This window comes from Anser brachyrhynchus (genome assembly GCF_964034855.1).
Source record: "Anser brachyrhynchus genome assembly, chromosome: W".
NCBI classification, from domain to species: domain Eukaryota; kingdom Metazoa; phylum Chordata; class Aves; order Anseriformes; family Anatidae; genus Anser; species Anser brachyrhynchus.
The window spans coordinates 12,712,392-12,739,573 of NC_137704.1; the positions used below are offsets into that span (position 1 = coordinate 12,712,392).

General features: G+C 43.8%; 1 protein-coding gene across 1 annotated transcript in view; it reads right to left on the reverse strand.

Annotated features, from left to right (window-relative positions):
• Positions 1 to 2,947: 2,947 nt before the first annotated feature.
• The window catches only part of LOC308184987 (CUGBP Elav-like family member 4), a gene marked incomplete at its 5' end in the record, with an annotated part of 97,671 nt that continues 73,436 nt past the window's right edge, over positions 2,948 to 27,182 (reverse strand). The window contains 2 exons of the mRNA XM_080572531.1: positions 2,948 to 3,171; positions 25,071 to 25,154. Coding sequence (XP_080428657.1) covers positions 3,044 to 3,171; positions 25,071 to 25,154 — 212 coding nt within the window. The 3' untranslated portion in view covers positions 2,948 to 3,043. The remainder of the gene's footprint in view (positions 3,172 to 25,070; positions 25,155 to 27,182) is intronic.

The following is a 27,182-nucleotide window of genomic DNA, read 5'->3' on the forward strand; positions in this document are numbered from 1 at the left end:
CCCTTTCAGTATTTGAGAACAACTTTAGAGCACTTGCAAGGAAAACAAAAGACTTTGAATCACTGTGGCCTAGACTGCTTGTGTCCCAAAAGGGAGATTTATAAGTTTAAAAAAAAGTGCATACAGAATTAAATAGAGCGAATAGCTTGCTTTCTTGGTTGAGAAAAAACACTCTGGTGGATTACATCAAACTGGGTGCTGCCTGTGATTTTATTGGCAGCTTCTTATTTTTGGAAAGGACTTTTATAAAACAAAGCTTTTCCTTAGAAAATCTTCAATGAAAAAGTTTCTTGAGCATACTCTTGAAGCACATGAGTAATTGCCCTGATGTCAATATGGTTATTCACATGCTTCAGATTGGAACTAAGGACTGAAGAGCTGTGACCAAAGTAAAAGAAGATAAAAACCATACAGGAGTTATTGTGTTTCTGCCAGTTAAAGGAGCTACCTGCTTTCTACCCTTGCAGTAGATATCTGTGCCTATGGATCTAGCTGGCTTTTACTCTAGTGTTTTTAGGAAACTTATTGTTGTATTAATGTTACTGTCTACTGAGTAGGTGTGTCAGAGACTCCCAGTGGTATTTTGGTGGCTGACTAGAGGTTGCACATGAAACCAGCCATGGGGTACAATAACACAGTGCTGAGCCAAGGACAACTGATCTATCTCTAAGTAGGGCTAATTACTGAGGGGTTAGCCCTGTGCCCTGGCTGGAAACTGCCTTGTATTGAGCCATCATGACTAAAAACCCTGTGTTTTCTTCTAGGGTGCTGGTATGGATGTCTCCTAGCACTGGAAAGCAAATAAGCTGAAGAGAGATTTGGATCTAAGCCCTTCCGAGGTTTTGACTACCCTTGCCCTTCACTAAATGTCCTTTTCAGTCTGACCTGAAAACCCCCTATGCTAAATCAGAAACTTCCTTGTGCTATATACACTCCTTAAGTGCCCTCCAGGGGCCACGTACACTTGGCTAATCCCTTTTATTAGATGCAAAAACCCAAACCAAACCAAACCAAAACCACAAAAACTACTGAGTGATTCTTTGGGGGGAAACAAGCTAAGACCTCAAAGTCAGCCTGGTTATGAAAAGCTAGACCTAGAACACTTCATGATGATCCATGATAAGGAGAATACCACAGACTCATACCCATGGATCTTTAGCAACACTGGAGTCTACAGCCCTGCACTTTCTTACACAACCATAAGAAACAAGCATGTCCTCATTGTTCACAGTTATGCTACAATATAAAGCTATTGCTTGGTGCCAAACAACTAGGGAGATACATGTGTTCCTTCATCCCTTTGCAGGTGTTATTGAAAATCTCCCCAACAAAGACAGTCCCTGCTTTAACAAAATAGCATGCATGCATCTCCCGCTCTCTCCCAATACTTCTGAGCAAAGCCTGCAGTAAAAAAACCCAGTGTGATGAAGCAAAAAGCATTTCGATATGGAAACGTATTTTGGTTTCAAGCTTCCAAGAGGCCTTGTCATAAGCAAGGAAAAGAAAAGAGGTATATGAAGAGGGAAAATGCATTGAAAATTATCTTCATATAGTCACATATAAAGGAGATTCTGGACTATGGAAGTTGTATCTTGAGTCATTATTGCCAGAGAGATACTAAAAGGCCCTTTGAAATTAGAACATGCGCCTAATACATTTACTGGAAGTTTTCTTAGTCTGCTCCATGTTTTGTTCAGTGCAGCACCTCTTTCAAAGACATTTTAATCCCATTCTTTAATTCTCAATAGAAAGGATACTGCTCTGCAGACCACAATAGGGTATTTTCAAAGATATTAGAGATACCAGTGAAAAACTGGATCACTTCATAGTTCTTTGGGAGGGTTGAAGAAGGGGACTTTCTGCCTAAACCTTAAGTGAATCAAAAAGGCCTGAATTAAAATCACTGAATCTTAGGTGTTATGGTCGTAATGGCCTAGAAAGCTTACCTAACCCATCTCTCTGTCACTAACTTAGGCATGCAAACTGCTTGTTGCAGCTTAGGGTGACCCTAAGTGCTGGGTTTATTGGGGAATCTCTGGTATGGAATGGCTTTAACAGCAGAGACTTGCCATCTCTGCAACAAACACATACATTTTATATATTTAATTTCTCTAAGAATTATCTAATGGAAAGGCCAGTCAGTGGTGGAAAATGTTTCAATTTTTGGAAACATCTCCATTGTTGTTATTGCTAATAGGCTGGAATACCAATGAAACAAGCTGCTGCTTCTGATATTTTTGACACTGTTACATGTATTGGAAGTTTCCTTGTAGCATCAAGTTGTCTCCTTTTCAACAACACAAAGTGCTTGATTCTTACAATGAGACCCTCATTCAGATACGTCTAGGTCCTCACTCAAGCAAAGCTTCCTTGGCTTTGTTTGGGTTTTATCTATATACAGAAGTTAACAGCAACTGAACAAGATGACAGCATGGATCCTCCTATTAATTCATTGGGCTTGGAAACAAAGAAATTAGGTGTTATTTAGTTGTCACGGAGACATATTTACATATAGTTATTATGCTGGAATGAAATTGGATACAGACTATACTACATGAAGAATGAAGAATGCTTTGAAACATTTGCAACACAGAGCTATTGAGACAGACACTGTCTCAGTCCAGTCACCTGGGATTAAACTGCAGCCCAGTCCCATCGCTTAATTGCTGATTTTCTTCAGCCACCAGAAATGCTGCCTTTGGCTGAGCAAGGGGAATCAGGACAGCTGCTGCTTCCCCTCTAGTGACCAGGAAGAATTTGGAGAGATGAAGGATGCTACTGGGGCGGGGAACCGTCGTTAAGCATCCTTCCGTCTCTCTTTCTAATGAGGCACAAACAGTTTCTGGTTTATGTGTGGGTGGGTGTCTGTGAGGTGTGGCTCTAGCCAGAGGCCTAAGTGGAAAAGGCAGAAGCCAGAGAGTTGCAGAGCTGAATCTTTTTGGGGGTCTACAGCACAAAGGAGAGGCTACAACCACAGCTGACACCCCCTTCCCCATGCAGATACCTGTGCTAGTGCTTTGTATCCAGTGGTTCCCACAACCCTTCAGTAGGGGCGATTAGCATCCTTTGGCCTCTTCAGCTGCACCTTCAGCCTCTTCATGCCAATCTGGAAGCCATTCATAGCCTGGATGGCAGCTTGGGCACTGGCAGGGTTGTCAAAACTCACAAAACCTGTCAAAACATGAGGCAAGGCAGAGGGCTTAATGAGCTGAAGGGGGCCAAGGCATGTACATGCAATGACCACTGGGGATGAACATGGGGAAGGGGGTGAGGGTGGCGGGAGGGAGGAAGTGAGCAGGTAGGAGGGTGGGCAGACGGGCAGTAAAGTGAGGAGAGGAAGGTTGCCAATGGGGGATGGAGAGTAGGAGGGGTTGTTACAGATCGGTGTCCCAGGATGCTGTGCCTGGTCTGAGTGCCAGTTCAGACACGAGACTATGTGAAGCATGGGGATCCAAAGGCTGGTGCCACAGTACCAGCACAAGAAAGATTTGGGTAACCCTAGAGCAGATGTGATGCATGGTCTCAAGGCACTTGTTCTCTGTCTTGTTCTTTTTTCCTCTGTTGTGACTGGGTAACATCTCTTCCTAGACCCTCCTTCACTCCCCAACATAACCTTTCCTTTGCCTTCCAATATTCAAAATGAAGGGAACCTGATATACCTACTGCTACCTCCTTATTATGGCAATATAAGCAAAATGTGAGTTTAATAAGCTCTCCATTATGGTATTCATTGGCACGAATAGTTTGATTGTTGGCCACTTAAGAATATGAGGAGCTTTATTAACTGTCAATTACTGCAGACCTTTACTTTATGTTGATGCTGCAGTTGAGAAATATGAACACTAGTGCTTTCCTAACATGGTTTCTGTAAGTAGTTTCATACCTTGCCAGCACACCATCTAATCAGCCATGGACTCCATCCAGCAATAGAAGCACCCATAGTGATTGAATATTGTACCTACGAGCCACTTATTCTTTGTCTCAGTGGAAGAGGATCAGAAGAGGCAAGATAGCTCAGAACCAAGCTAGATGCAATGCATCTAACTCATTCAGCTTTGAGGAAGGTTTTTAATTTCTTTTTTTTTTCTTTTTTTTTTCTTATGTTAGCTCCAGGAGGAGACCTCGTTTGCACATACTGTACATGACTTTAGCTGGAGTGACCAGGAGACTGAGATATGACTGAGACAGGGGGCCATCACATTGTACAAGAATTGCCTGTGCTACCTTTGCCAGAAATGTCCCTCTTCGCCAAAAATATTTCTGAGCAAAAACTCTAGGTAAGTCTAGCCTGGACAAGCCTACAGTCCAGACAAAGCCATCTGTTTTCCCACCCCTGCAAAGCTCTGGCAGCACAAATCAGCCCCAGAAACCCAGTGTCTCTAGACAGACAGGCTGAAATGAAGAGACAGCTTTAGAGCCCCTCAAAAAGATAATGCTGAGCATTTGCTGCCAGGTATATACCTGCTCCTGACAACAGCACCAGACATGGTTTACAGCCTTGGGCTGTTCTGTGACTGCATTCAGCAGAACCTCCTCTCTGGTCTAGTTCCTCCTCGAAAGCAAGGCTCACACATGACACAGGGTGGCTTTTGTTTGGAAAAGACACGCACACACGAATACACACATATACAGAAACACACCGCCTCACTCTTGCATTGAAGCTGTACTCCCTGCCTTTGGCTAATAACAAAGGTTTATGAGAGGTCATAAAACCTATGATCTCAGCCTCAAAGTGAGACAACAGGTTTATTAAGTGTGGCAAATGTGGTTTTAAGAGGGAGGCCCATGAAATAAACAGGCATCCCTCCTCATCCTCCCCTCTTGAAGCTGAGGCTCCAGGTAACTGGCTCTCCACACAGTTATCCTGCCAGCCACCTGGATGAGGAGGTACCAACACTGCAGCTCTGAAGGTGTGAGCAGAAGTGTTGCTCGAGCCTCATGGCAGTCATGAATCTCTAGACAGAAAACTAGAGAGTTATGGTAATGAGCCTACGTATTATTAAATGGCAATGGATCTGCATTTGCAATTACTTTTTAGCCAGTAAGCACCTGGTAATGTTCCCAGTTTACATGTGACTAGTTGAATAATCTATCAGTCAACAAGGCCCTGTGATTTGGTCTCAGCAAAGGAATAAACTAAGCACTTCCTGATTTCACCTGAGTTGATTCAGTCTTTAAATACTGCTGGCAGCTCCTTTGGAAATGCTTTACTCGATCTTCAACTTGAAATTTGCTGTCTAGCTACCTCACATCCTTGAATATAGCTGCAGTGAAAGACAGTTCTTTTTAAAATCACCTCTGGACTGTTAATACTGCTGTCCAAGACCCATCAGCTCTAACAGTACACTAAAAACGTGCCAGGGAAGTTCAGAGAAACTGAAGCCCAATCATCTATGCCACTGAATTTTTAGAAAGGTTCTTGACATAGTTTGGCTTATGCCTAACTCCAAACAATTCCTGGATGCAGCGTGAGTATTAGCACAGGACAGAAGCTGTTTTCAGTAGTTCGCTTGGAGGTTGCCATGATATTCTGGAAAGTAACAGGATTTAATAATTTGGGTGTGGGCCATTCTGTGCCAGCTGGCACCACTGCTCAAGAAAAGTGCCAGGTACGTTTACGTTACTAATATAGACACAGCTACCAAATATCAAAGCTGAGTTGGCTGCAGCTGCACAATTGCTTATATCATCTTTAGAGAACATAACTTGCCTGTGAAAACTTTGATTTCTACTCTTGTGACTGATCCTGTTGCAACGTACCTCCTACTGGCTAAACACATACATTTAGAGAGTGCCTACACAGGCATCCATTTGTGAGCAAATCACCTTGGGATCCTAAAATAATCAATAGAGGTCTAGCCAATACACCCCGTGGAGTGTAGAATACAATTTTTAACTTTTTTTTTTTTTTTTGGGGGGGGGGGGCGGGACGACACTGCTAGCTGTGCCCAAACGAATCACACTATAAATCCCACTGGCTGTTTACCAGGGATCAGCACTGACTGCAGTGAAAGCAGGCACCTAGCTTAAACCAAGGTTTACCAGTTCTGCAGCTGGGACTCACATCTCAAGGTAAGATTGTGCTAACTGGCTAGTGCCTGTATGGGTTACTCCTCAGTGTTGTTAATTGCTGAATCAAAATCCTTATGTATACAAGCCCCACCAGAAATACTCAGAATCATAGAATCACAGAATCATCTAGGTTGGAAGAGACCTCCAAGATCACCTAGTCCAACCTCTGACCTAACACTAACAAGTCCTCCACTAAACCATATCACTAAGCTCTACATCTAAATGACTTTTAAAGACCTCCAGGGATGGTGACTCAACCACTTCCCTGGGCATCCCATTCCAATGCCTAACACCCCTTTCAGTAAAGAAGTTCTTCCTAATATCCAACCTAAACCTCCCCTGGCGCAACTTTAGCCCATTCCCCCTCGTCCTGTCACCAGGCACGTGGGAGAATAGACCAATCCCCACCTCGCTACAGCCTCCTTTAATGTACCTATAGAGGGCGATAAGGTCGCCCCTGAGCCTCCTCTTCTCCAGGCTGAACAATCCCAGCTCCCTCAGCTGCTCCTCGTAAGACTTGTTCTCCAGACCCCTCACCAGCTTCATTGCCCTTCTCTGGACACGCTCGAGCACCCCGATCTCCTTCCTGTAGTGAGGGGCCCAAAAGTGAACACAGTACTCGAGGTGCGGCCTCACCAGATCCAAGTACAGGGGGACAATCACTTCCCTAGCCCTGCTGCCCACACTGCTTCTGATACAAGCCAGGATGCTGTTGGCCTTCTTGGCCACCTGAGCACACTGCTGGCTCATATTCAGCCGACTATCAACCAGTACTCCCAGGTCCTTCTCTGCCAGGCAGCTTTCCAGCCACTCATCTCCCAGCCTGTAGCTCTGCTTGGGGTTGTTGTGCCCCAGGTGCAGGACCCGGCACTTGGCCTTGTTGAACTTCATACAGTTGGCCTCAGCCCATCGGTCCAGCCTATCCAGATCCTCCTGCAGAGCCTTCCTACCCTCGAGCAGATTGACACATGCACCTAACTTGGTGTCGTCTGCAAACTTACTGAGGGTGCACTCGATCCCCTCATCCAGGTCATCGATAAAGATATTGAAGAGGACTGGCCCCAGTACTGAGCCCTGGGGGACTCCACTAGAAACCGGCCTCCAACTGGATTTGACTCCATTCACCACAACTCTTTGGGCCCGGCTACCCAGCCAGTTTTTAACCCAACGAAGCGTACGCCAGTCCAAGCCACGAGCAGCCAGTTTCTTCAGGAGAATGCTGTGGGAAACGGTGTCAAAAGCCTTACTGATGTCAAGGTAGACCACATCCACAGCCTTTCCCTCATCCACCAAGCGCGTCACTTTGTCATAGAAGGAGATCAGGTTCGTCAAGCAGGACCTGCCTTTCATAAACCCATGCTGACTGGGCCTGGTCACCTGGTTGCCCTGCAAGTGCCACGTGATGACACTCAAGATAATCTGCTCCACGAGCTTCCCTGGCACTGAAGTCAAACTAACAGGCCTATAGTTTCCCGGGTCTACCCTCCGACCCTTCTTGTAGATGGGCGTCACGTTTGCTAGCCGCCAGTCGACTGGGACCTCCCCTGGTAGCCAGGACTGCTGAAAAATGATGGAAAGTGGATTGGACAGCTCTTCTGCCAGTTCTCTCAGTACCCTCGGGTGGATCCCATCCGGCCCCATCGACTTGCGTACATCTAAGTGCTGTAGCAGGTCGCCAACCATTTTCTCACGGATTATGAAGGCCACATTCTGCTCCCCATCCCCTTCCACCAGCTCAGGGTACTGGGTATCCAGAGAACAACTGGTCTTGCCGCTAAAGACTGGGGCAATGAAGGCATTAAGCACCTCAGCCTTTTCCTCATCTCTTGTCACTAAGTTTCCCCCTGCATCCAGTAAAAGATGGAGATTCTCCTTTGTCCTCCTTTTTGCGTTGATGTATTTGTAAAAACATTTTTTGTTATCTTTAACGGCGGTAGCCAGATTGAGCTCCAGATGAGCTTTGGCCTTTCTAATTTTGTCCCTGCACAGCCTTGCAACATCCTTATAGTCCTCCTGAGCGGCCTGCCCTCTTCTCCAAAGATTATAAACCCTCTTTTTTCTCCTAAGCTCAAGCCACAACTCTCTGTTCAGCCAGGCCAGTCTTCTTCCGCGCCGGCTCGTCTTTGGGCACATGGGGACAGACCGCTCCTGAGCCATTAAGATTTCCTTCTTGAGGAGTGCCCAGCCTTCCTGGACTCCTCTGCCCTTCAGAACTGCCTCCCAAGGGACTCTGCCAAACAGTGTCCTGAACAGCTCAAAGTCAGCCCTCCGGAAGTCCAATACAGCGGTTTTACTGGTCCCCTTCCTGACTTCGCCAAGAATAGAGAACTCTACCATTTCGTGGTCACTCTGCCCAAGACAGCTCCCGACCACCACATCTCCCACCAGTCCATCACTGTTTGTGAACAGAAGGTCTAGCGGGGCACCTCCCCTGGTAGGCTCTCTAACCAGCTGCACCAGGAAGCTATCTTCCACACTCTCCAGAATCCTCCTAGACTGCTTCCTCTGAGCTGTACTGTATTTCCAGGACATGCCTGGGAAGTTGAAGTCTCCCACGAGAACAAGTGCTGGCGATTGTGCAACTGACAAGTGGTGGCGATTGCGCAACTTACTGCCAGGTGTGATGGAAGTCTACTATTTCTCTACTTTTGCCAAGACGAGGCCTTTAATTGGGTGATAAGTCCTGGTACTGGGATGTTGATACGTTTGGACCCCTGCAAAATACCCTGCCTTTAGATAAGCTCACAAAGCTACTCTATTTTTTACAATCATTTTGCTTTTCAGATGGAAATCTAGGGCCATTTCCTCATTCTGTGAAAAGCTGTAAATAATACAGCATTTTTAAAAAAATGGGACTAATAAGAGAGATTAGAAGTGCATTTGCTCACTATATTTCATTTAGAGCAGATAATGAAGCTGAGAGCTGTACTTTGATGCTGTTGGTATATTAGTTGCCCACAGATCTGGACTGGATTTGTATTAGTTATTTTATTCTCATTAGTTGTCCTGATATCCACAGAATCACAGAATCGTCTAGGTTGGAAGAGACCTCCAAGATCACCTAGTCCAACCTCTGACCTAAGACTAACAAGTCCTCCGCTAAACCATATCACTAAGTTCAACATCTAAATGTCTTTTAAAGACCTCCAGGGATGGTGACTCAACCACTTCCCTGGGCAGCCCAGGCAGCCCACTGCTGTAATATAAGAAATCTCTACTGTCTAGCTGCTGAGGGTGGAGGGACTGTGTTGGGTGGGCTGTGGAGAGAGAAGGAGGAGGGAAAATGCCAATAATTGTGCATTTTCTTTGTAAGCACATCCTAGGGACATAGCAGCTAATGCCTCTAGCTTCATTTGACTGTTTTAGTTTCAGGGGGCTTGATATGCTCAGAAGTTGTTGATGCATTCAGCTTTCCCCCTTCATGTTATTTATGTGGAGTTGTATTTCATGTTGTTGAGGATATTTGGATGGACTCCAAAAAGAAGAAGAGCTATAGCTTATCCTGAGAGTTGAGATTTCACAATGATAAGGGATAAGCAGATAGAGAAGCCATGATAACAATATATTCCTTTCTCTTTGCAGATCAAACGTCTACTGATAGATTATATGACAGTATGTTTTGTTATGTGCACTGTTGACAGTTAACCAGCTTTGTTACTCTTCTGGTGCTATGCCAGATTTAAACATGTATGACTAAGGACAGAATGAGTGTACCTGGAAAATAGCTTACATGCTTGCTTTCTGAATGGCTTTAATGCTTGAGTTCATAACTACAGGGCTCAATGCACGATGCTTGTACTTCCATTGCTCGAGAAGCTATCTGTATTTTGAATACCACCCCTGCATTGTCATCTATGCTCTTGAAGGACAAAAGAGAAAGGGAGAGGTTAAAAATCTCAAAGCTGTTTCTGTGCATCAGTTAATTAATAATCAGAGAAATATATGTCCTGGTCGAAGATGGTTGGTAGGAGGACAGAATTTTGTGATAAATCTATTTTATGCTTTTTTTGTTGGTGGTTTTTTTTTTTTTTTCTTCCCAGGGATTATGTAAAAAGGCTGCTCTAATAAATGATTTATCAAAGCAGCAAAGAATCAAGAAATGTGCTGGGATTGCAGCTCAGGGCATCTAATCTTCCTGAGTCTGCACAGCAACTTCCAGGAAGGTACTGACATTGGAGTCCATGGCTTCTCCTGTCCTGCTCTTTTCCTGCATAACTTTTACTACAGGTGGAAACTGGGGTAGCATCCTGGAGGGAGCTTTGGTTTAACTCCCCATTTCTTCCACAGAAAATCTTGGTAGTGTGGCTTGCTGAGGGAGCTTCATGCCTTCCTCAAGACACCAACATGATCACCATTGGCTTTATGTAGCTGATATTACTTACGGGCTGTTTTTCTGTTTTAATAGGCTGACATGATAAAGAAGGGAATTTGCAATCTATCTCAGAGTGCGTTTGAAGACTGTTTTGTAACTGTAAACTTTTCATTCACAGTGAGTAGTGTCTCTGCATGGCCATGAATTAGTTTGTGCTCTAAGAACAGTCCTGAATGAGCACATCGTTAGGTTCCCATGGATCCCTAATTGGCCTTTGTGAGTTTTCTGTTTCTCTTTGCATGCTGCAAGGAGAATTAGCAGTCAATGTGCAAAACAGGCTTTTGATGATCTGCTACCAGGTTGGAATAACTTGCTGCCTCTCTTCAGCAGAAACCCTTCTCTGGATGCAGCCCAAAGCTTGTTAAGTACACTGAGCATACCCAAAATTAGAAGTCAAGACCATGGTCAGTGACAGGTCCAGATGCCAACTTTTGATCCAGACTCCTGAACTGGGGGCAGACAGTCCTACAGCAGGTCCATTTACATAAGTAGGCTGGTCTCAGGCAGTGGAAAGGAAAATAGGAAACCTCAAAGAAACAAATATTTAACTTGTCCTAAAACTAAGAAGAGTTACTGGATATATATGCCATGTGCTTGCTGCACAAAACTAGTATCTCAGTGATGCATTTCACAAGAGATTGCAATGGAAATATAGACATTGGTGCTCATTGGCTTTTTTGGCTAGAGATGCACCGTTTTGGTTCTGGCTGTCAGTCTATTTCTCTGACAGCCACGAGGGATCTTTCCTAGCACTTCTTGTTGCTCCAGTTAAGAATGTCACTAGCTAAGGAAAGGATCTTATTCTTCTGAACTCTTCCACCTTGTCATTCAACCCATGCTCGTCTCAGCAGAGAGTAATAAGAGTAAGAAAAGAGGAAAATACTGTGGTCTGCAGAATCTGCCTCAGCCTGTGGAAGGCAAATTCCCGTGAAGTGAGAGAGAAGAAACATGGTGCACATATGCTGAGTATCAGTGCAGGAAAAGTCCATGCCCCTTGCTTCTCTTGCACCCAAAGTGTTGCTACCGAGGAGATAGGAGGGGGCCTGGACCAGACTACTAAGATGGAGGAAGCTGCAGAAAACACTGGCAATTGTTTAGATCAATGGCCCTGTTCTTTTCCTTCTCCCAAACGCTTGTGTTAGTAGTTAAGGAATTGCATATTAATATAATTGGCTATTAATATCATTGTCCCATCAGAGCTTGGGTTCCTTGCTTTTGTTACTAACCAGTGAAGGGGCAGATCTAGGAATGGCAAGAAGGCATTTTCTGGTGGGAAGGCAACTATGAGGTGCTCAAATCACTGGGGCCTTCTCTGGGGAAAGGGTGCTGGGGAGGAACTCCCACTCTTCTCTCTCCATTGGGAGCTGACCTGCTGCCCTGCAGTTCCTCGCTACCTCAGTACATTTCATTTCTAAGACTGTTCAGTTTCTCTTTTCCCATGTTTATTAGTCTTATCAGAGAATGGAGGCTTCCCTTTAATTGCCTTGCAAGGTCTTTACCTTGCTATGTTCTTTACACAATGTACTAGCTGCTGTCTTGCATTTTTTTTAGTGCTGTAATGAATTTCAGGATACAATCCATATGTAAGTAGCTCTATAATGTATGTGTGCATTGGAAGGTATTGTATTGTACGGTGATTTATAGGTAGTGGAATACTGAGTAAAAGAGCATGTCTGCAGATCAAGGGCATAGCACTTCAGCTGTTTTCCAGTGTCTAATAGTGTAGGATGACTTTTTGGAATATTTAACCTTCCACTGATGCTTAATCATTTCCAAGTGAGATCTGTCTATCTAGTTATCCAATCCATCCATCCATCCATCCACCCACCCACCCATTTTGTAACGTATGAACAGTTTTTAACTGATGACTATGCTAAACAACTACTATTAAATATTTCAAATCTGTTGGATAATTGGAACCCCAGAATATTCAAAGAATTGTCTCAGAAATTTGCTGAATCATTTATATTCATTTTAGATATTTATGGAATATTAGAAAAGCTTCAAAGTGCTCCAGAAAAAAATCTATTCTTAATTTTCAAGGATGTAAACCAGATGACCTGGTAAAATTAGTTAATCTTTTATAAGCCTAAGTAAAACTATGAAAATCTTGACATGAGATAATATGATAAAAAAATAAGTGGTGTACAATTAATATTAATCAGCATGGTTTCATGGAAAATACAATCTATCAAATGAATCTGATTTCATGAAATTGCAAGTTTGGTTAATAAAGTAAATTTTCATAAAGTTTACTTAAACCCTTCTAGAGCATTTGACAGAGATTTTCTTTACAGAAGATGAAAGCAGCCCATATTAAACTTCTAAAAAATTGGATAACTGATACACCACTGAAAAAAATTGTAAATTGTGACTTATAATATTGAGGAGTTTCTAGTAGGTCCTCCAGGAGCATGCTGAAATCTCTGTGCTACTCAGTTTCTCTAACGCTACCTGTAAGATATCTAAAGTAATTACTGGTAAAATTTGCCAGTCATACTAAAAGTGTTAAATAATGACAGAAGTAAGTCAGGCTGACCTGGGTCACTGTGTAGGCTGGATTCAGTCAGAGAGTGTTCATTTTAACCCAACAAAATGTAAAATTAAGTATCCACAGGAAAAAGCAGGTGGATAGCTCATAAAAAGAAGAATTCTACAATAGAAAACAGTGCTTATAACAAGAACATAAGTATCTTGGTAAAAGCCAAATACACGAGCTCTCAGGATTATGCTAAAATACTTATAGGGCTCGGTACATTCTCTGGATAAAGCCAGTCTTTGGAGATTATCCTCTAGAAATAGTGAGGAGATGTTACCTATGAATATGGTTCATTAAAGGTCCATATTGGAATTCTACATTTAGTTCAGGTGATTTCTCTTAAAAAAAAAAAAAAGTCTAAGAATTATGCAGAACTGCAAGAATAATTCTAGGTCTGAAAAAGTAACAAGAGTTGCCACAGTTTATTGAAGAGAAGGTTAAACAGTCTTCCAATCATAGTCTATAAATAATTTCTAATAGAATGTTTGTGTTTTGTTTTTTTTTTTAATACAGAAAAAAAATAGTTTGACGATTTCCACTGGATGGAAGCAGACATTTGACAAATTTAAAATGGAAATAAGACACTGAGTCTGCACTGAGTCTGCATTTTTTAAATAGTGAAGGTAATTAACTATTTTGGAACATCTTGTTCAGCAATAGGGGTGGAGCACCTATCACATGAAATCTTGATTAAGAGATTTTCTAAAAGGGATGCTATGACAAGCAGAAGGTTTGAACCTGTGTCCTGGTTCCAGTTAGGACAGAGTTAATTTTCCCTCCTAGTAGCTGGTAGGGTGCTATGTTTTGGATTAGGATGAGAAGAGCGCTGATAACATGCTGATGTTTTAATTGTTGCAGAGCAGTGTTTACACCAGGCCAAGGACTTTTCGGCTTCTCGCTCTGTCCTGCCAGCGAGCAGGCTGGGGGTGCAGCAGGAGCTGGGAGGGGACAGACCCAGGACAGCTGACCCAAACGGGCCAAAGGGGTATTCCATACCATCTGACGTCATGCTAAACAATATATAGGGGTGGCTGGGGAAACTCGAGGTCGACCCCTGGGGTTTTGGAGTCGGGGATACAGAGGATCTGAAGCCTGCTATACTCCAACTGAAAAGGAGATATTGGCAGCATATGAGGGAGTTCGATCTGCTTCGGAAGTGGTCGGTACTGAAGTGCAGCTCCTCCTGGCACCCCGACTGCCGGTACTAGGCTGGATGTTCAAAGGAAGGGTCCCCTCTACACATCATGCAACTGATGCTACATGGAGCAAGTGGGTTGCACTGATTACTCAGCGGGCTCGAATAGGAAACCCCAGTCGCCCAGGAATCTTGGAGGTGATTATGGACTGGCCAGAAGGCAAATACTTTGGGATATCATCAGAGGAGGAGGTGGTTCGTGCTGAAGAAGCCCCACTGTACAACAAGCTACCGGAAAATGAGAAGCAATATGCCCTGTTCACTGATGGGTCCTGTCGTATTGTGGGAAAGCATCGGAGATGGAAAGCTGCTGTATGGAGTCCTACACGACGAGTTGCAGAAGCAGCTGAGGGAGAAGGTGAATCGAGTCAGTTTGCAGAAGTGAAAGCCATTCAGCTGGCTTTAGATTTTGCTGAACGAGAAAAGTGGCCAGTTCTCTATCTCTATACTGATTCATGGATGGTAGCAAATGCCCTGTGGGGGTGGTTACAGCAATGGAAGCAGAACAACTGGCAGCGCAGGGGCAAGCCCATCTGGGCTGCGGCATTGTGGCAAGATATTGCTGCCCGGGTAGAGAACCTGGTTGTAAAGGTACGCCATGTAGATGCTCATGTGCCCAAGAATCGGGCTACTGAAGAACATCAAAACAACCAGCAGGTGGATCAGGCTGCTAAGATTGAAGTGGCTCAGGTGGACCTGGACTGGCAACATAAAGGTGAATTATTTATAGCCCGATGGGCCCATGACACCTCAGGCCATCAAGGTAGAGATGCAACCTACAGATGGGCTCGTGATCGAGGGGTGGACCTGACCATGGACACTATAGCACAGGTTATTCATGACTGTGAAACATGTGCTGCAATCAAGCAAGCCAAACGGTCAAAACCTCTTTGGTATGGAGGACGATGGCTGAAATATAAATATGGAGAGGCCTGGCAGATTGATTACATCACACTCCCTCAAACCCGCAACGGCAAGCGCCACGTACTTACAATGGTGGAAGCAACCACCGGATGGCTGGAAACATATCCTGTGCCCCATGCCACCGCCCGGAACACTATCCTGGGCCTTGAAAAGCAAGTCCTATGGCGACATGGCACCCCAGAGAAAATTGAGTCAGACAACGGGACTCATTTCCGAAACAACCTTATAGACACTTGGGCCAAAGAACATGGTATTGAGTGGGTGTATCACATCCCCTATCATGCACCAGCCTCTGGAAAAGTTGAACGATACAATGGACTGTAGTGCACGTAAGAAACATGCTGGGTAAAACAGTCTGGGCTACTCCTGCCTCAGGAAAAGGCAAACCCATTCATGGGATTGCTTTTGCTCAGGGACCTGGATGCACTTGGTGGGTAATGCAAAAGAATGGGGAGGTCCGGTGTGTACCTCAAGGGGATTTGATACTGGGTGAGAATAGCCCATGAGTTGAATTGTAGTACGTTAATTCTTATATAATACTGTATGTCATCACTGCCATGATTGCTATATATCATAGATGAAAATGGTGATTAATTAGAATGTATTGGAAAGAGTGTAACCTGAGCATGACATAAATGGTATGGAATAAGGGGTGGATATCTGTCCTGGTTCCAGTTAGGACAGAGTTAATTTTCCCTCCTAGTAGCTGGTAGGGTGCTATGTTTTGGATTAGGATGAGAAGAACGCTGATAACATGCTGATGTTTTAATTGTTGCAGAGCAGTGTTTACACCAGGCCAAGGACTTTTCGGCTTCTCGCTCTGTCCTGCCAGCGAGCAGGCTGGGGGTGCAGCAGGATCTGGGAGGGGACAGACCCAGGACAGCTGACCCAAACTGGCCAAAGGGGTATTCCATACCATCTGACGTCATGCTAAACAATATATAGGGGTGGCTGGCCGGGGTGGGGGGGCCGGCTGCTCGGGAATAGGCTGGGCATCGGTCAGCAGGTGGTGAGCAATTGCATTGTGCATCACTTGTTTTCTTACACATTATTATTGTTAATACTATTATCATTATCACTATTATTATTATTATTGTTATTATTATATTCCTGTCTTAATAAACTGTCTTTATCTCAACTCACCGGCTTCACTTTCCCGTTTCTCTCCCCCATCCCAGAGAGGGAGGGGGGAGGGTGAGCGAATGGCTGTGTGGTGTTTAGCTGCCAGCCGGGTTAAACCACAACAGATGTCAGTATACACTGTCTGTTCATCTCATCTCATACATTAGTTTTGGTTTGCTTACTTGAAAAAGTAAGATATCACACACACCAATACACTAAAGCAATGAAAAGATTACAAAATGAAGCACTCAAGAGTTAAAAAATGCAAGAATTGATGTTATGTATAAAATTTTAATTTTGTATTGTTTTGTATAAGCATTAAGACATCACTTCTAACCACATGTTTCTGTATTTTTCTTTTTCATGATATCCTTGTTTTAATTATTGTAGAGAATGAATAACAGAACAGGGTAAAGAAGATGGCAATGTATCAGACTCATTATTGCTAGTGTTGGAATACAGACAGTAAATAAGGGAGGAAAAGTATGGTTTTGTGATGCAGTTGTACAACCAAATGCTGCCTCGGAGAAGTGGACTTGACGCCTATTTTTTGCATGACATCCCAATTATGCTGGGTAAATAACATATCACAAAAACCCTTAATAAGATCTCCTAGGCTACTTTCTTATTAGTAAATAAAATCTGCAGGCTCTGAGTGCAAATGGCACATCATGCCTTCTATCCTTATGATTAAACTCTCTTATCCCTAAAAGAGGAGTGGTCTTGTCTATATTGCTGTCTAGGGACGGTCTCTGTACCTTGCCACCCCTGAGCCATGCCCCAAAGACGTCCAGCCATGAGTTAACTGTCCTGGCCCAACTAGAGCCAAAAGCATACAAATGTTAAAAAGATATGGGCAGTTATGACAGTGCATGAGCTGATATGCGAGGCCTCTTTATTTTTTTCTTGGTGCTCAGTCAGTGTGTGACCTGAGATTTTGAGTGTATGACCTGAGATTTTGCTGGTATAGAAAGGCTGCATGCCTGTACTGCATCTGAAATGAACATAAACATAGCATGCCCTGCATTGTGTTAGACATTTTGAGAAAACACACAAACAGACCAATCAGGCTCATGGCATCTCAGATGAGGCATTCAAGATTAATAAATAGTTTTGAATATCTTTCTATGTCTCACCATCCCCTTGGTGAAATGAGGACGACGTGAGCACTGTGAAAATGCTGTTTCTCAGTTCCATGAACCTCTCAAATGCTCTGCTAGGAAGGGCCTTAGGAAAACAGATGAGGAAATAATAATCAATTCATATTCATAGCAACATTTGAATATTGTGCGGGAAGGAAGGCCTGGGGCCAAGCAGGGAGCTGTGAGGATCTATCGAACAGCTGCTCTGTAACAAGCTAGCTGACAGACTTCAAAATGCTGAAGAGCAGTCCTGTGCAGCGAATGAGAAAGAACAGACAGGTATAAAGAAGTTGAAGATAAATATGTGGGGATGGATGGATGGATGGATGGATGGATGGATGGAGAAACACTTGTTCTACAGCTCAAATTTACATTGAATGAGAGAGATCTTGGGAAAACAAAATAAAAACAGATGTAATGGAAAGCTAAATGTTGTTGTAGGTCTGCAGTCTCACAAGAGCAGGATGTGGTAAGTCCATGTTCAGCAGTTCAATCACCTTGAGTTCAGAAATGGGCCTGCCTGTTGAAGGGTTAACTGTTTTCTGAACAGAAACTTCTGGACCAAATGAAAGTAGCACTAGAGACTCCTCTGGCATTTCTACACATGGGGGTGTTTGCATTTAAAACTACAATATCCTTGGAGCATAGGGAGGACCAGCTGTATCTAATTAGGGTTCATCTACTCTATCTAAAATCAAAGTATTTTTAGAGGAGGTGGCAGTAAATGGCACGCTGTGCAGGCACATGCGAAAAACCCTTCAGGTTCTTTTCCTAGTTCCCAAAGCTGAAGGATTAATTTGAAGCCCAGAGCATTAAGTTTTTAACCTCTTTCAAAACTTTTTTTTTCTTTTCTTTCTTCTGGCATTAACTCTTAACATTGGTCATTTCCATTAGTCACATAAATGGCCATTCCTCCTTTGAAGTTCATTAAATGAGTAGCCACAAAGACCCTGCAGTAATGAGTTCCTCCATCTAATCACACCATGAGTGAAAATGTTATAAATGATTGTGTGTGTATGCGAGTAGGTACGTACAAACATATACATAACTTCTAGACATATTCTGGATGGACTACATCTATCACTTGGGTGCAGAGATGGATAGAATAGTGATAGACACAAGGACAGACAGATAAATAGAACATAGATTCTGCTAACATATTCTTGTCTAATAAATTGTTAAACTACAAAAGAAAGCAGAAGTCCCTGTGTACAATATATAGATTTTCTTTAATGTGAGTTATTGGGAAAAGACAGAGCTACCCCTTTAACTGGAGAGCTGCAAACAGCTGTTCCTTATGCATACATGCTTGCTTGGTCTGAAAGTTTTGGTAAGTCAGTGCATAACTGACAGTTAGATTTATCTCCTCAGTAAGCAATCAACATTATAATAAAGGAAAAATGCTTTCAGTGCACCTTTGAGAGTACATCAGAAATTAATCTAAACATCAAATTAATTATAGTTTCTAAATGAATAGTGGCTCACAGCCCTAATACTTTTCCCGCTCCTCTTCCTCCCCCTAAAACCTCCCTCAACCAACTGCAGTGGCTGGAGGTGCTGTGCAGTAAGTTTGATGAACTCTTCCTTCACTTTCTTACTCACACAACTCTTTCCTTATCACCTGGAGAACTGTCCCTTCCTCACTCTGTGGATCTGAAGTCTTAGAGCCTGGCTGCTTTGGATTATAATAATTATAATATTTGGAGCTAGCAAATATAAACTTCTGTATTTCTGTATTTTAATACACCTGGAAGATTGTTCCCATATTGTCTCAACTCAGGTGCTAAAATTAGTGGTTTCTTTCATTACACTCTGAACTTTGGCCTGAAACCCATAGCTATATGGCTATGGCAATATCATATTGTCCAGGGAACTGAAACAAAATTAATTGCCATAGATCATGCAAAACAAAGGACATAGTCTAATTCTGTGGGCTACAGAGAGAAAGTCTGGGGCAGAGATTTTTCTTAGGAAGTTTGAAATCAGGTTAAAGGTTAAAAGGAAAAAAATTGAATTTAATCATAGTACTGGTAATACTAGCAAGCAGAGCTCCATCTCTGTCCCAAGTGCTTTCTAATAATTCCTTTATCTGGTGAGAAAAAGGAAGTAACAGAGGGAAAAAAAAAAACACCAAACAAACCTCAAAACAAAAAAACCTTTGAGCTGATAAATAACTCTCCTCATCCGCGTATCTCAAATCCCCATGTAAAGGAATCAGTGTCCTGCTACAAGAGGGGGAAACAGAAGCACACAGATTGGTTAACCCGTCATCACCCAGATGGGACGGGAACATGGGGCTGGAATTTCTCACCAGTACATCACCTTACTCCTGGACATGTTCATTTCCTTGGATGAATTTAAGGACAGATTTTTTTTTTTATTATTTTTAAATTAAATGAGAAACTGCCAGCTTTTTCAGGATTTGTTGGAAGCACATTGCGAGCAGGTGCTGAGCAATATTTTTCTGATGTACCTCAGGGTCTGTTGTTCCACTCTCATGTCTTATGGAGTGCTGCCAATGCACTTTAGACCTGATGTGCAGTGCCCCTGGTCCTGGGGCCCTGCATAGCTTTGCCGATGCCCCAGTCTCTCGATGTTTCTGCTCTTTCTGTTTCAGCTTCCAAGCTGAAACTCTGCAGACTGTGATGACCTGCCTGCTGCCTTGCAACTCCCACCCTACCTTTCTGCCACCACGCTGCTGTCTTGAACTGCCACAATGTATTTTTAATAACACAACACAAGCTCTACCTATGTCTCAGCCCTTCTCCTGAGTTTCATCCCCTCCTGTGTCCAGTCCTCATTCCTTACCGCTTTTCTCACCTTTAATCTCGGTCACTTGGCTCACAAGATAGGAGCCAGAAAAAGTTGAGTAGGGAGTAGAAATATTTCACGGCGAGGGTAATTAACTACTATGACCCTCATCAAGTGGCATTTTCTTCTCTCTTTTGGCATCTTCAAAGAAGATTAGTTGTTTTGCCAAATTGGGGGGGCCATCAGCAACATTTGGGTGGACTCTACATGGTGCAGAGCTGCCCTTGCAGTGCCCACTTCTTGGTGTCATGCAGAGCTGGCACATCCAGGTGCTTGCTGCTCTTGGAAAGGGGAGGCTGGGGAATGAATTTCCAAGTGCACCAGTACAGCATTTCCTCTGGCTTTAATTTATCTACATCTTATCTGACACCTCAGGGTAATCATTTGGCCTCTGCTGTTCCATCCGCGTCCTCATTTTTCTAATTTCTGTCATGCCTTCCTAATTAATATTGCTCAAACCTATCCTTTTCTTTCTCTTCTCTGTTAAAACATTTTCTTAGAACATGGTTGTCTTTGCATTTCACTAGTTTAACGTCTTCAAATGCCTTCTTAAAGTGTGTTCTGTGTGACAACACTTAGTGCTGCTGAAATTACAACTGTATAGTAGCGTCATCCTACCCTACAGAGGGAGAATTAACCTTGTGTGGGCAGCACGAAGAGCAGCTCTTCTCACATTGACTACTTGCCTTAGCAGCTTTAATAGCATCATTTTAATCGAGTTTTCTTTTTGCCTTGTACACAAATTGGTCACAATAAACTTATCTGCATATCTGAGAGGGAAATTTTCAATAGAACCATTGTGATCAGCATACAGATATATTGTATGTCCTCTGACATTCAGTATATATACACATGAGCTTACACACATGCAGTGGGAAGTGCATGCCTTGCACAGAGACAAAATATAGACTCAGGGTCCTGCAGAAGCTGATGGTTAGGCTGTGACACATTGTGCCTCTGTGCAAGACATCCCAGATCAGTCTGCTCTGAGAATGGGAGTTGCTGTCTTCAAGGAAAGCCTTATTAAGTGTAATTTTTCCTCAAGTGAGACAACTCCTGCGGTGTCCCTGCCATTTCACTGAGAAAGGACAGCAAGGCCCAGTGAGGAGAAATGTGCTAAGTATAAAAGAAGCGGATGGGAAGAGGCTACAGATTGGGCCCTGAAGAGCTGTGAAGAGCTGGTGGGAGAGGAGAAAGACAGACAGAATGGTGAAGGGCTGTGAAAGTAAAATTAATAACTCTGAATCCAAGACGGTGGAAAGGGCAGTACCAGAGGAGAATCCCAAGGAGATGTTGATGTGGTCGGTGTGATGGAGGCTCAGGCCATGGGGATAGACAGGATGGTGATGAGTGCGAGGGAGAAAGAAGTGTGGCCTGTAGTGGGACATATTTCAGCTGCATCAGGATAGGGGGGAAAATAAAAGCCAGGGGCCTGAAAAATTGTAGTAAAAAAGGGAGGATTTGGGTCTAGACTGGATAAATGCAGCAAGAGGAAAGTCCCAGACAAAGATGCCTCCCAACTTCAATGACTGTTTTTCAGTGAGGTCAGGGTTGTGTCTCAGGCAGTCTTACACACTGCAGCAAGCAGACCTGCTATGGTAAACAACAGCCATATTTTGACCACTTTCACATTTTTTTTGCACAAGACTGGTGTTTGCTGTAGTCACCGTTCTGCACTGCTCACTGTCAAGCCAGGAGGCAGCCTTTGAACTGAGAAAGTCCAAGGCTTCATAACTGCAGTGTGGTTTCTTCAACACACACAGGTGCTAATGGGTCTCAGCAGGATGGTGGACCCTGGGAAACCGGGAGAAAGGCTTGTGGCTGGTCTTGTTTTCTCCCATAGTTGCCCCTACACAATCCTGCCAGCAGTGGCCAAAGGAGATAATGCATCCATCTTTGTGCTGGAAGCACAGGGGAGGTTCAGAACTGAACACAAAGGAATAAAAGTCTCTTTTTTTTTTTTTTTTTTTTGAGATGCTGCTCTACTGACGCACTTTGGGCTGGCTACTTACTGGTAGTTCAATAGTGAGAAGAGCAGCAAATGAAGTATTTTCTCTTCCCGTGGAAGAAAAAAATGGTGACATTTTTCTCCATGGAATTTTTTGAGTTTGTCTAAAGAAGGACTTCTTGACAATTTCTCGACAACCTCGAGCTAGACTCTGTTATAGCAATTTACTTGGGATCTGCATAGCAGATACACTTTAAAAGGTCATATAATGGTGGAATATCTTTCTGCGGCCAGACAGAATTGTCCCCCCCAGGCTACCAGTTGGAGAGCTCTGGCTGGTTAAAAAAAAAAGGTGAAACAGAATGCAAATGCTATGTTTTTATATGATGAGTTTGGGGAAATGCTTAAGCAGAAAAGGAAAGAGTTTTCTTACTTTCAAAGTTAACAAAAATCCTTCTTTTCCTTTAGGAAAAAGTAATCTTTCCTTTTTTAAAAAAGCTGAGTTTCTGAACAAAGAATTATAATCAGTGCCAACTTCAGTGGACTTAGCACAACAAATGAAAGGCCTGATTATCTATAATAATGTCCACATTTTTACATTGCTCTGAAGTTGAAGGTCAGTGGGGTGGGAAGTTTTGAAGAGCAGTGTGACATACTTGTGATAATTAGCTACCTGTATGTCTGCTATTTCTGTCCTTGTGGAGGAGGTGTACATGGCAGTGTAAGTGTCTGAAACCAACAGTCACATCAGGCACTCAGCTCTATGGGAAACTTAGCTGAAGTCAGAGAAAACTGGGGCTTGATGCCTGGAACCCAAAACTGACTGGATATTGGTGTCTCAGAAGATAATGTAAGGTGACTAAAATCCATCAGCATTCTCTAGTTCCTGCTTTTGCTTGCCTGAGTTTACACATCCAAAGTGCACCTTCCTGCCTTCAGGCTGGAATACCCTACCATTGGTGTCGGAGGTTACTGCATCAAACAAGCTGTGGTTTAGGTTCTTCCAGTAAGACTCACAATAAGAAAAATTTCTGCTAAGATCCCTCAACCCCTGCTCAGCTATCAGCCACAACCTCACAGTACCTTGGAAACAGCAACAAAGCCAGCCCCATAACCCTGCCCCGCAAGCTAGATATGTGCTATTACCCTCATTAAGCCTTACAGCCAAAGAACCTTTGAGACAGGAGGATATGAGGTGAATCTCTATCCAGAAGATACTCTTCCTTACTGGACTTGGCTCCCACCTCGTTTCTTCTCCATTTACCTTTGCCCTTCCCCCTTGCCTGTATAAGGGGAGACAAGCTCAGTACTCCCCTAAATATTATTTATGATAGGAATAGCAGTTTCACTGCCAAAGGTCCACTTGTTGATATCCTTGGAGCATTAGTGTTCGATGTTACCTAGAGCTTTGCTGGTCTGCTTATTTTGTTATGAGCTTTTATACGGTTAAAGCTCTAAATTTCTCATTTGAACTTCCCAAGTTCTTCTTAACAAACTCTTTTGTTCTCTAATGCTCGAGAGTGCAGCAATCCCATGACTACTGGTGAAGGGATTGCTGTATCCCCTCACACTAGGGAGCAAAGCTTTTTCAATCAAAAAGCAGCCTGTTCAGACCCTCTGTGAATGGGCAGGAGAAACTGTGCACAGAGAAGGGGCACAATCTCTTGGAAGTACTGTCTGTCATGCACCATAGCTAGCAAGGAATGAGGTAAGAGTTTTGGGAGGTGGGCTGTCCATGAAGGGAATGGGGAAGGCAACATGGGAGGGAAGCATAGTGTGGAGACTGAGAGTGACTTTAAAATCAAATGAAATTCCAGCAAGTCTTAACTCTGGAAGTTTGCCTGAGAGACAGAGTCCAGATCAGATGCAAGTAACAGGAAAAGAAAAGCAATAGTTTGTCCCGTTGCAGTTCTCAGAGAAAGTTTGCAAAGAGCACTGGGTGGTGGAGAACCAGAAACTGCACATTCCAGCGGCGGGTGAGAGGAGATCCCCCATCCACCAAGTGGGATGGGACCTTTCTGGGGCTGCCAGAAGGGACCTTTCACAGCAGCACCTTTGCGAACAGGGGGATCCCACTGAGACATCACGCACACATCAGCACACCACTGATGGCAGGCTGAACCCTCCCTTTGTGGGTGCACCTTGGGGTGTCCCTGCCTGGTGGCCAACATGCAGCTGAAGCTGTGTTCTGCTCATGCTCCAGCTGGTGGAGTTGGGCCTGGAGCTGTGTGAGCACAGCGTTGCTTTCAGACCCAGCCTCTTAGCATGGCTTGTTGGCTGAGGCACAGGGTTAGCTGGGGCTATTTGTACATGCCGTGGTGCTGGCTCAGGTCTGGCGGGCTCAGAGCACGGCTGCCTGCAGTCTGCTGAGCAGCCATCCCTGCAGAAGACCAGGATTTCAGCTGATGGTGTTCAGCCCTTAGCCCTTTGCAGTTTAATGCATCACACACGCTAGAGAGCTGTCCCTCAAGCTCTGTCCTCCCTTCAACTCCACAACCTGTTTTTCCTTTCCCTTGGGTACAGAAATTCCCACTGCTGACTCCATCAGCAGTTCACCTACTCCCTGGCCCCCTCCATTTTGCTCCAGGTGCTTTAGTCTTTTCTGCACCCTCCCCACCTCCCCTTCCAAGGGGGGGTGTTTTCCACCCCACCAGCAGCAACTGCAGCACCCAGCTGCCAGTGAGATGCCAACCTTCACTTCTAAGCAGAGCACACAATTCTGAGCATGAGACAATTAGGAGAGAAAGAGGGAAGGGGAAAGTATCAACAGGAGTAAATCAAGAGAAATCATAAAGCTTAAGCAGAAAGAAAGCAGTTTGAAAGGTGAAGTATTCAGAGAAAGCCCTTTCCTGGATGAATCTAATTGTTTTGTTATCTTTACCCACCAAAGCATTTACTTTGGTTTGTCGCCCGATCCACAAACACTTTCGAGGAGATGACATTACCGAAAGGCAGGAACATCTGCATCAGCTCAACATCCCCAAACTCCTGGGGCAGATGGTAGATAAACAGGTTACAGCCCTCTGGTCCTGTCAAGAGAAAAAAAGAGCCATGAATGGAAATTAATAGGATATGAGAAGCACATGGTGGAGATTTACTTTGGTGTCCCCTCTCTCTGACAGCTGAAGGGTCACTGCAAGGAAGCAGTCTGCAGAGCCCAGACTGCATTAATGGGTCTTGGAGAAAGGCCTCCCTTTGTTCCTCTGCATGTCTGACTTTCCTCAGCTGGGAAAGAGTGGCTGTGGGATGTGTTTTCACAGGTTTTCTTGGCTCATCTGTTTATTTTTACCATTTTATCCTCTTTGGAAAACTGTATGCCTAGCAATGTGGCATCTGTCCTAATGACCCTTCCCTATTCTCCTATATTGGTCTTCAAAACACTTTCAGAGGAACAAAGAAAGCAGAAGACCGGGAGTTCAGAAAGCCACCCAGAGGTTATGCTAACCTTCCCAGGATAAACACCAGGATAAAACCTAGAGACAGAGGAATGCAAGAGCACATGTGGTCATGGAAAGAGAGAATGGAGGAATAAGAGCAAAAAGAATGAAAGATGCAGATCATAGTTTTTCTTTGTTCCCCATAATGTCATTTAATCTGTAGAGTATTAGGTGACCACCACTAACCCTTGCCTCTTCTCAATGTCTGCACACAGAAGTTTCATTATCTTTCTCATGTCTGTGGGAGGACTGTGATAACAAGTAGGAAGAGATGAAGAAACCCCCAGGCTTATTTTGGTTTTAGAATTTTACATTCAGCCTCCCCAGATTGACTCAGCCCAAAGACTCCCCCAAATCTGGACAGTTTGGTCACGCCCCCCCCAGTTCTACAGGGTTCTTCAAAAGAGATGATAGATGGATTCAAATCCAAAATACTAGACATCAGGACAGAAATTGCCTTTTTTTTTTTTTTTTGCCTCAGTGCTGTAACGAACTTCAAAGGGTTACAGACTTCAGAGGGTGCTTGGAAAAATATCCAGAGAGGAGTCTTTCATTGGAATATGCAGTTTTGTTAAAGTTCAGACTCAGAACATGTTCTGTTGGAATCGAATTTTGGGGTAGAAGAGGGAGAATCTGCCTCTGGCTTAGAATGAAGCTTATCAATGTGACTTTTAAGTATAGTGTATAAATACATTGAGTAAAAATCCAGAGGGAACATTTGTGTCGAAGTGGTTTTGTTGGGAAAAAAAAAAAGCATTTAAACCACTTGCAGTGTCCACCAGCAGAAACCTGTATAATTTCAGGAGGCTGGGATTGTTTTTTTTCTTGGGATTATTTCCAAGGGTACTTCCAGCTGCTGCCCAGCTTTGCACTGACCTCCAAAGGTAACTCCAGCTCTGGTTTGCTCAGGGGGGTCAAGATGAAGGGGAATTAGTGCATGTTCCTTGTTGTGACAGTAAGAGGACAGAGAGAAATAGGAAGGGTGGAAGGAATACCAGGTAATACTCCTCCCACCCGGTCTCTGTGCCTACAACCCTGTGACCTGACTGAGCCAGTTTTCCCCCATTTATGGCTGGGGCACAGTGTGGGGAAGTAAAGGGTTTCTTAATACGCTCCTTTTCTTCATCAAGGCATAATTACGGTGTCATAACACAGTAAATTACAACTTTGCCTTTCCTGTTAGGGAGAGGAGTTAGCCTAGATGCTCCCACCTTTTATTAGCCATTACTCATCCCCCCGGCTGGCAGGAGAAGTACGTCGAAGTCAGGATTCTGACAGATGCCCATTTAAAGCTCATTAAAATTCCTGGGCCTCAGCGTGATTGAAGTCACAGGCTCTCCACATTTCCTTTTGGATTAATGGAAAATGAAGCCCTAATGAATATTTGCTAAGCACAATTTTCCCCACTAATTTGCTAAAAGGACTGTCACAAAGGAACATCTGATCCTTTGCATCTTGTGCATTTCCTAGAGGTCATGAAGATGGTGACAGGGTTTCTTCCAAATGGAGGGGATAGTGGGATGGTGGGATAATTAACTAATTAGGCACCCACTCATCTGCTTAACTAAATTACTTTTGAACCTCAGTGGCCCACAATCAGGTTCCCCTATTTCATGCCAA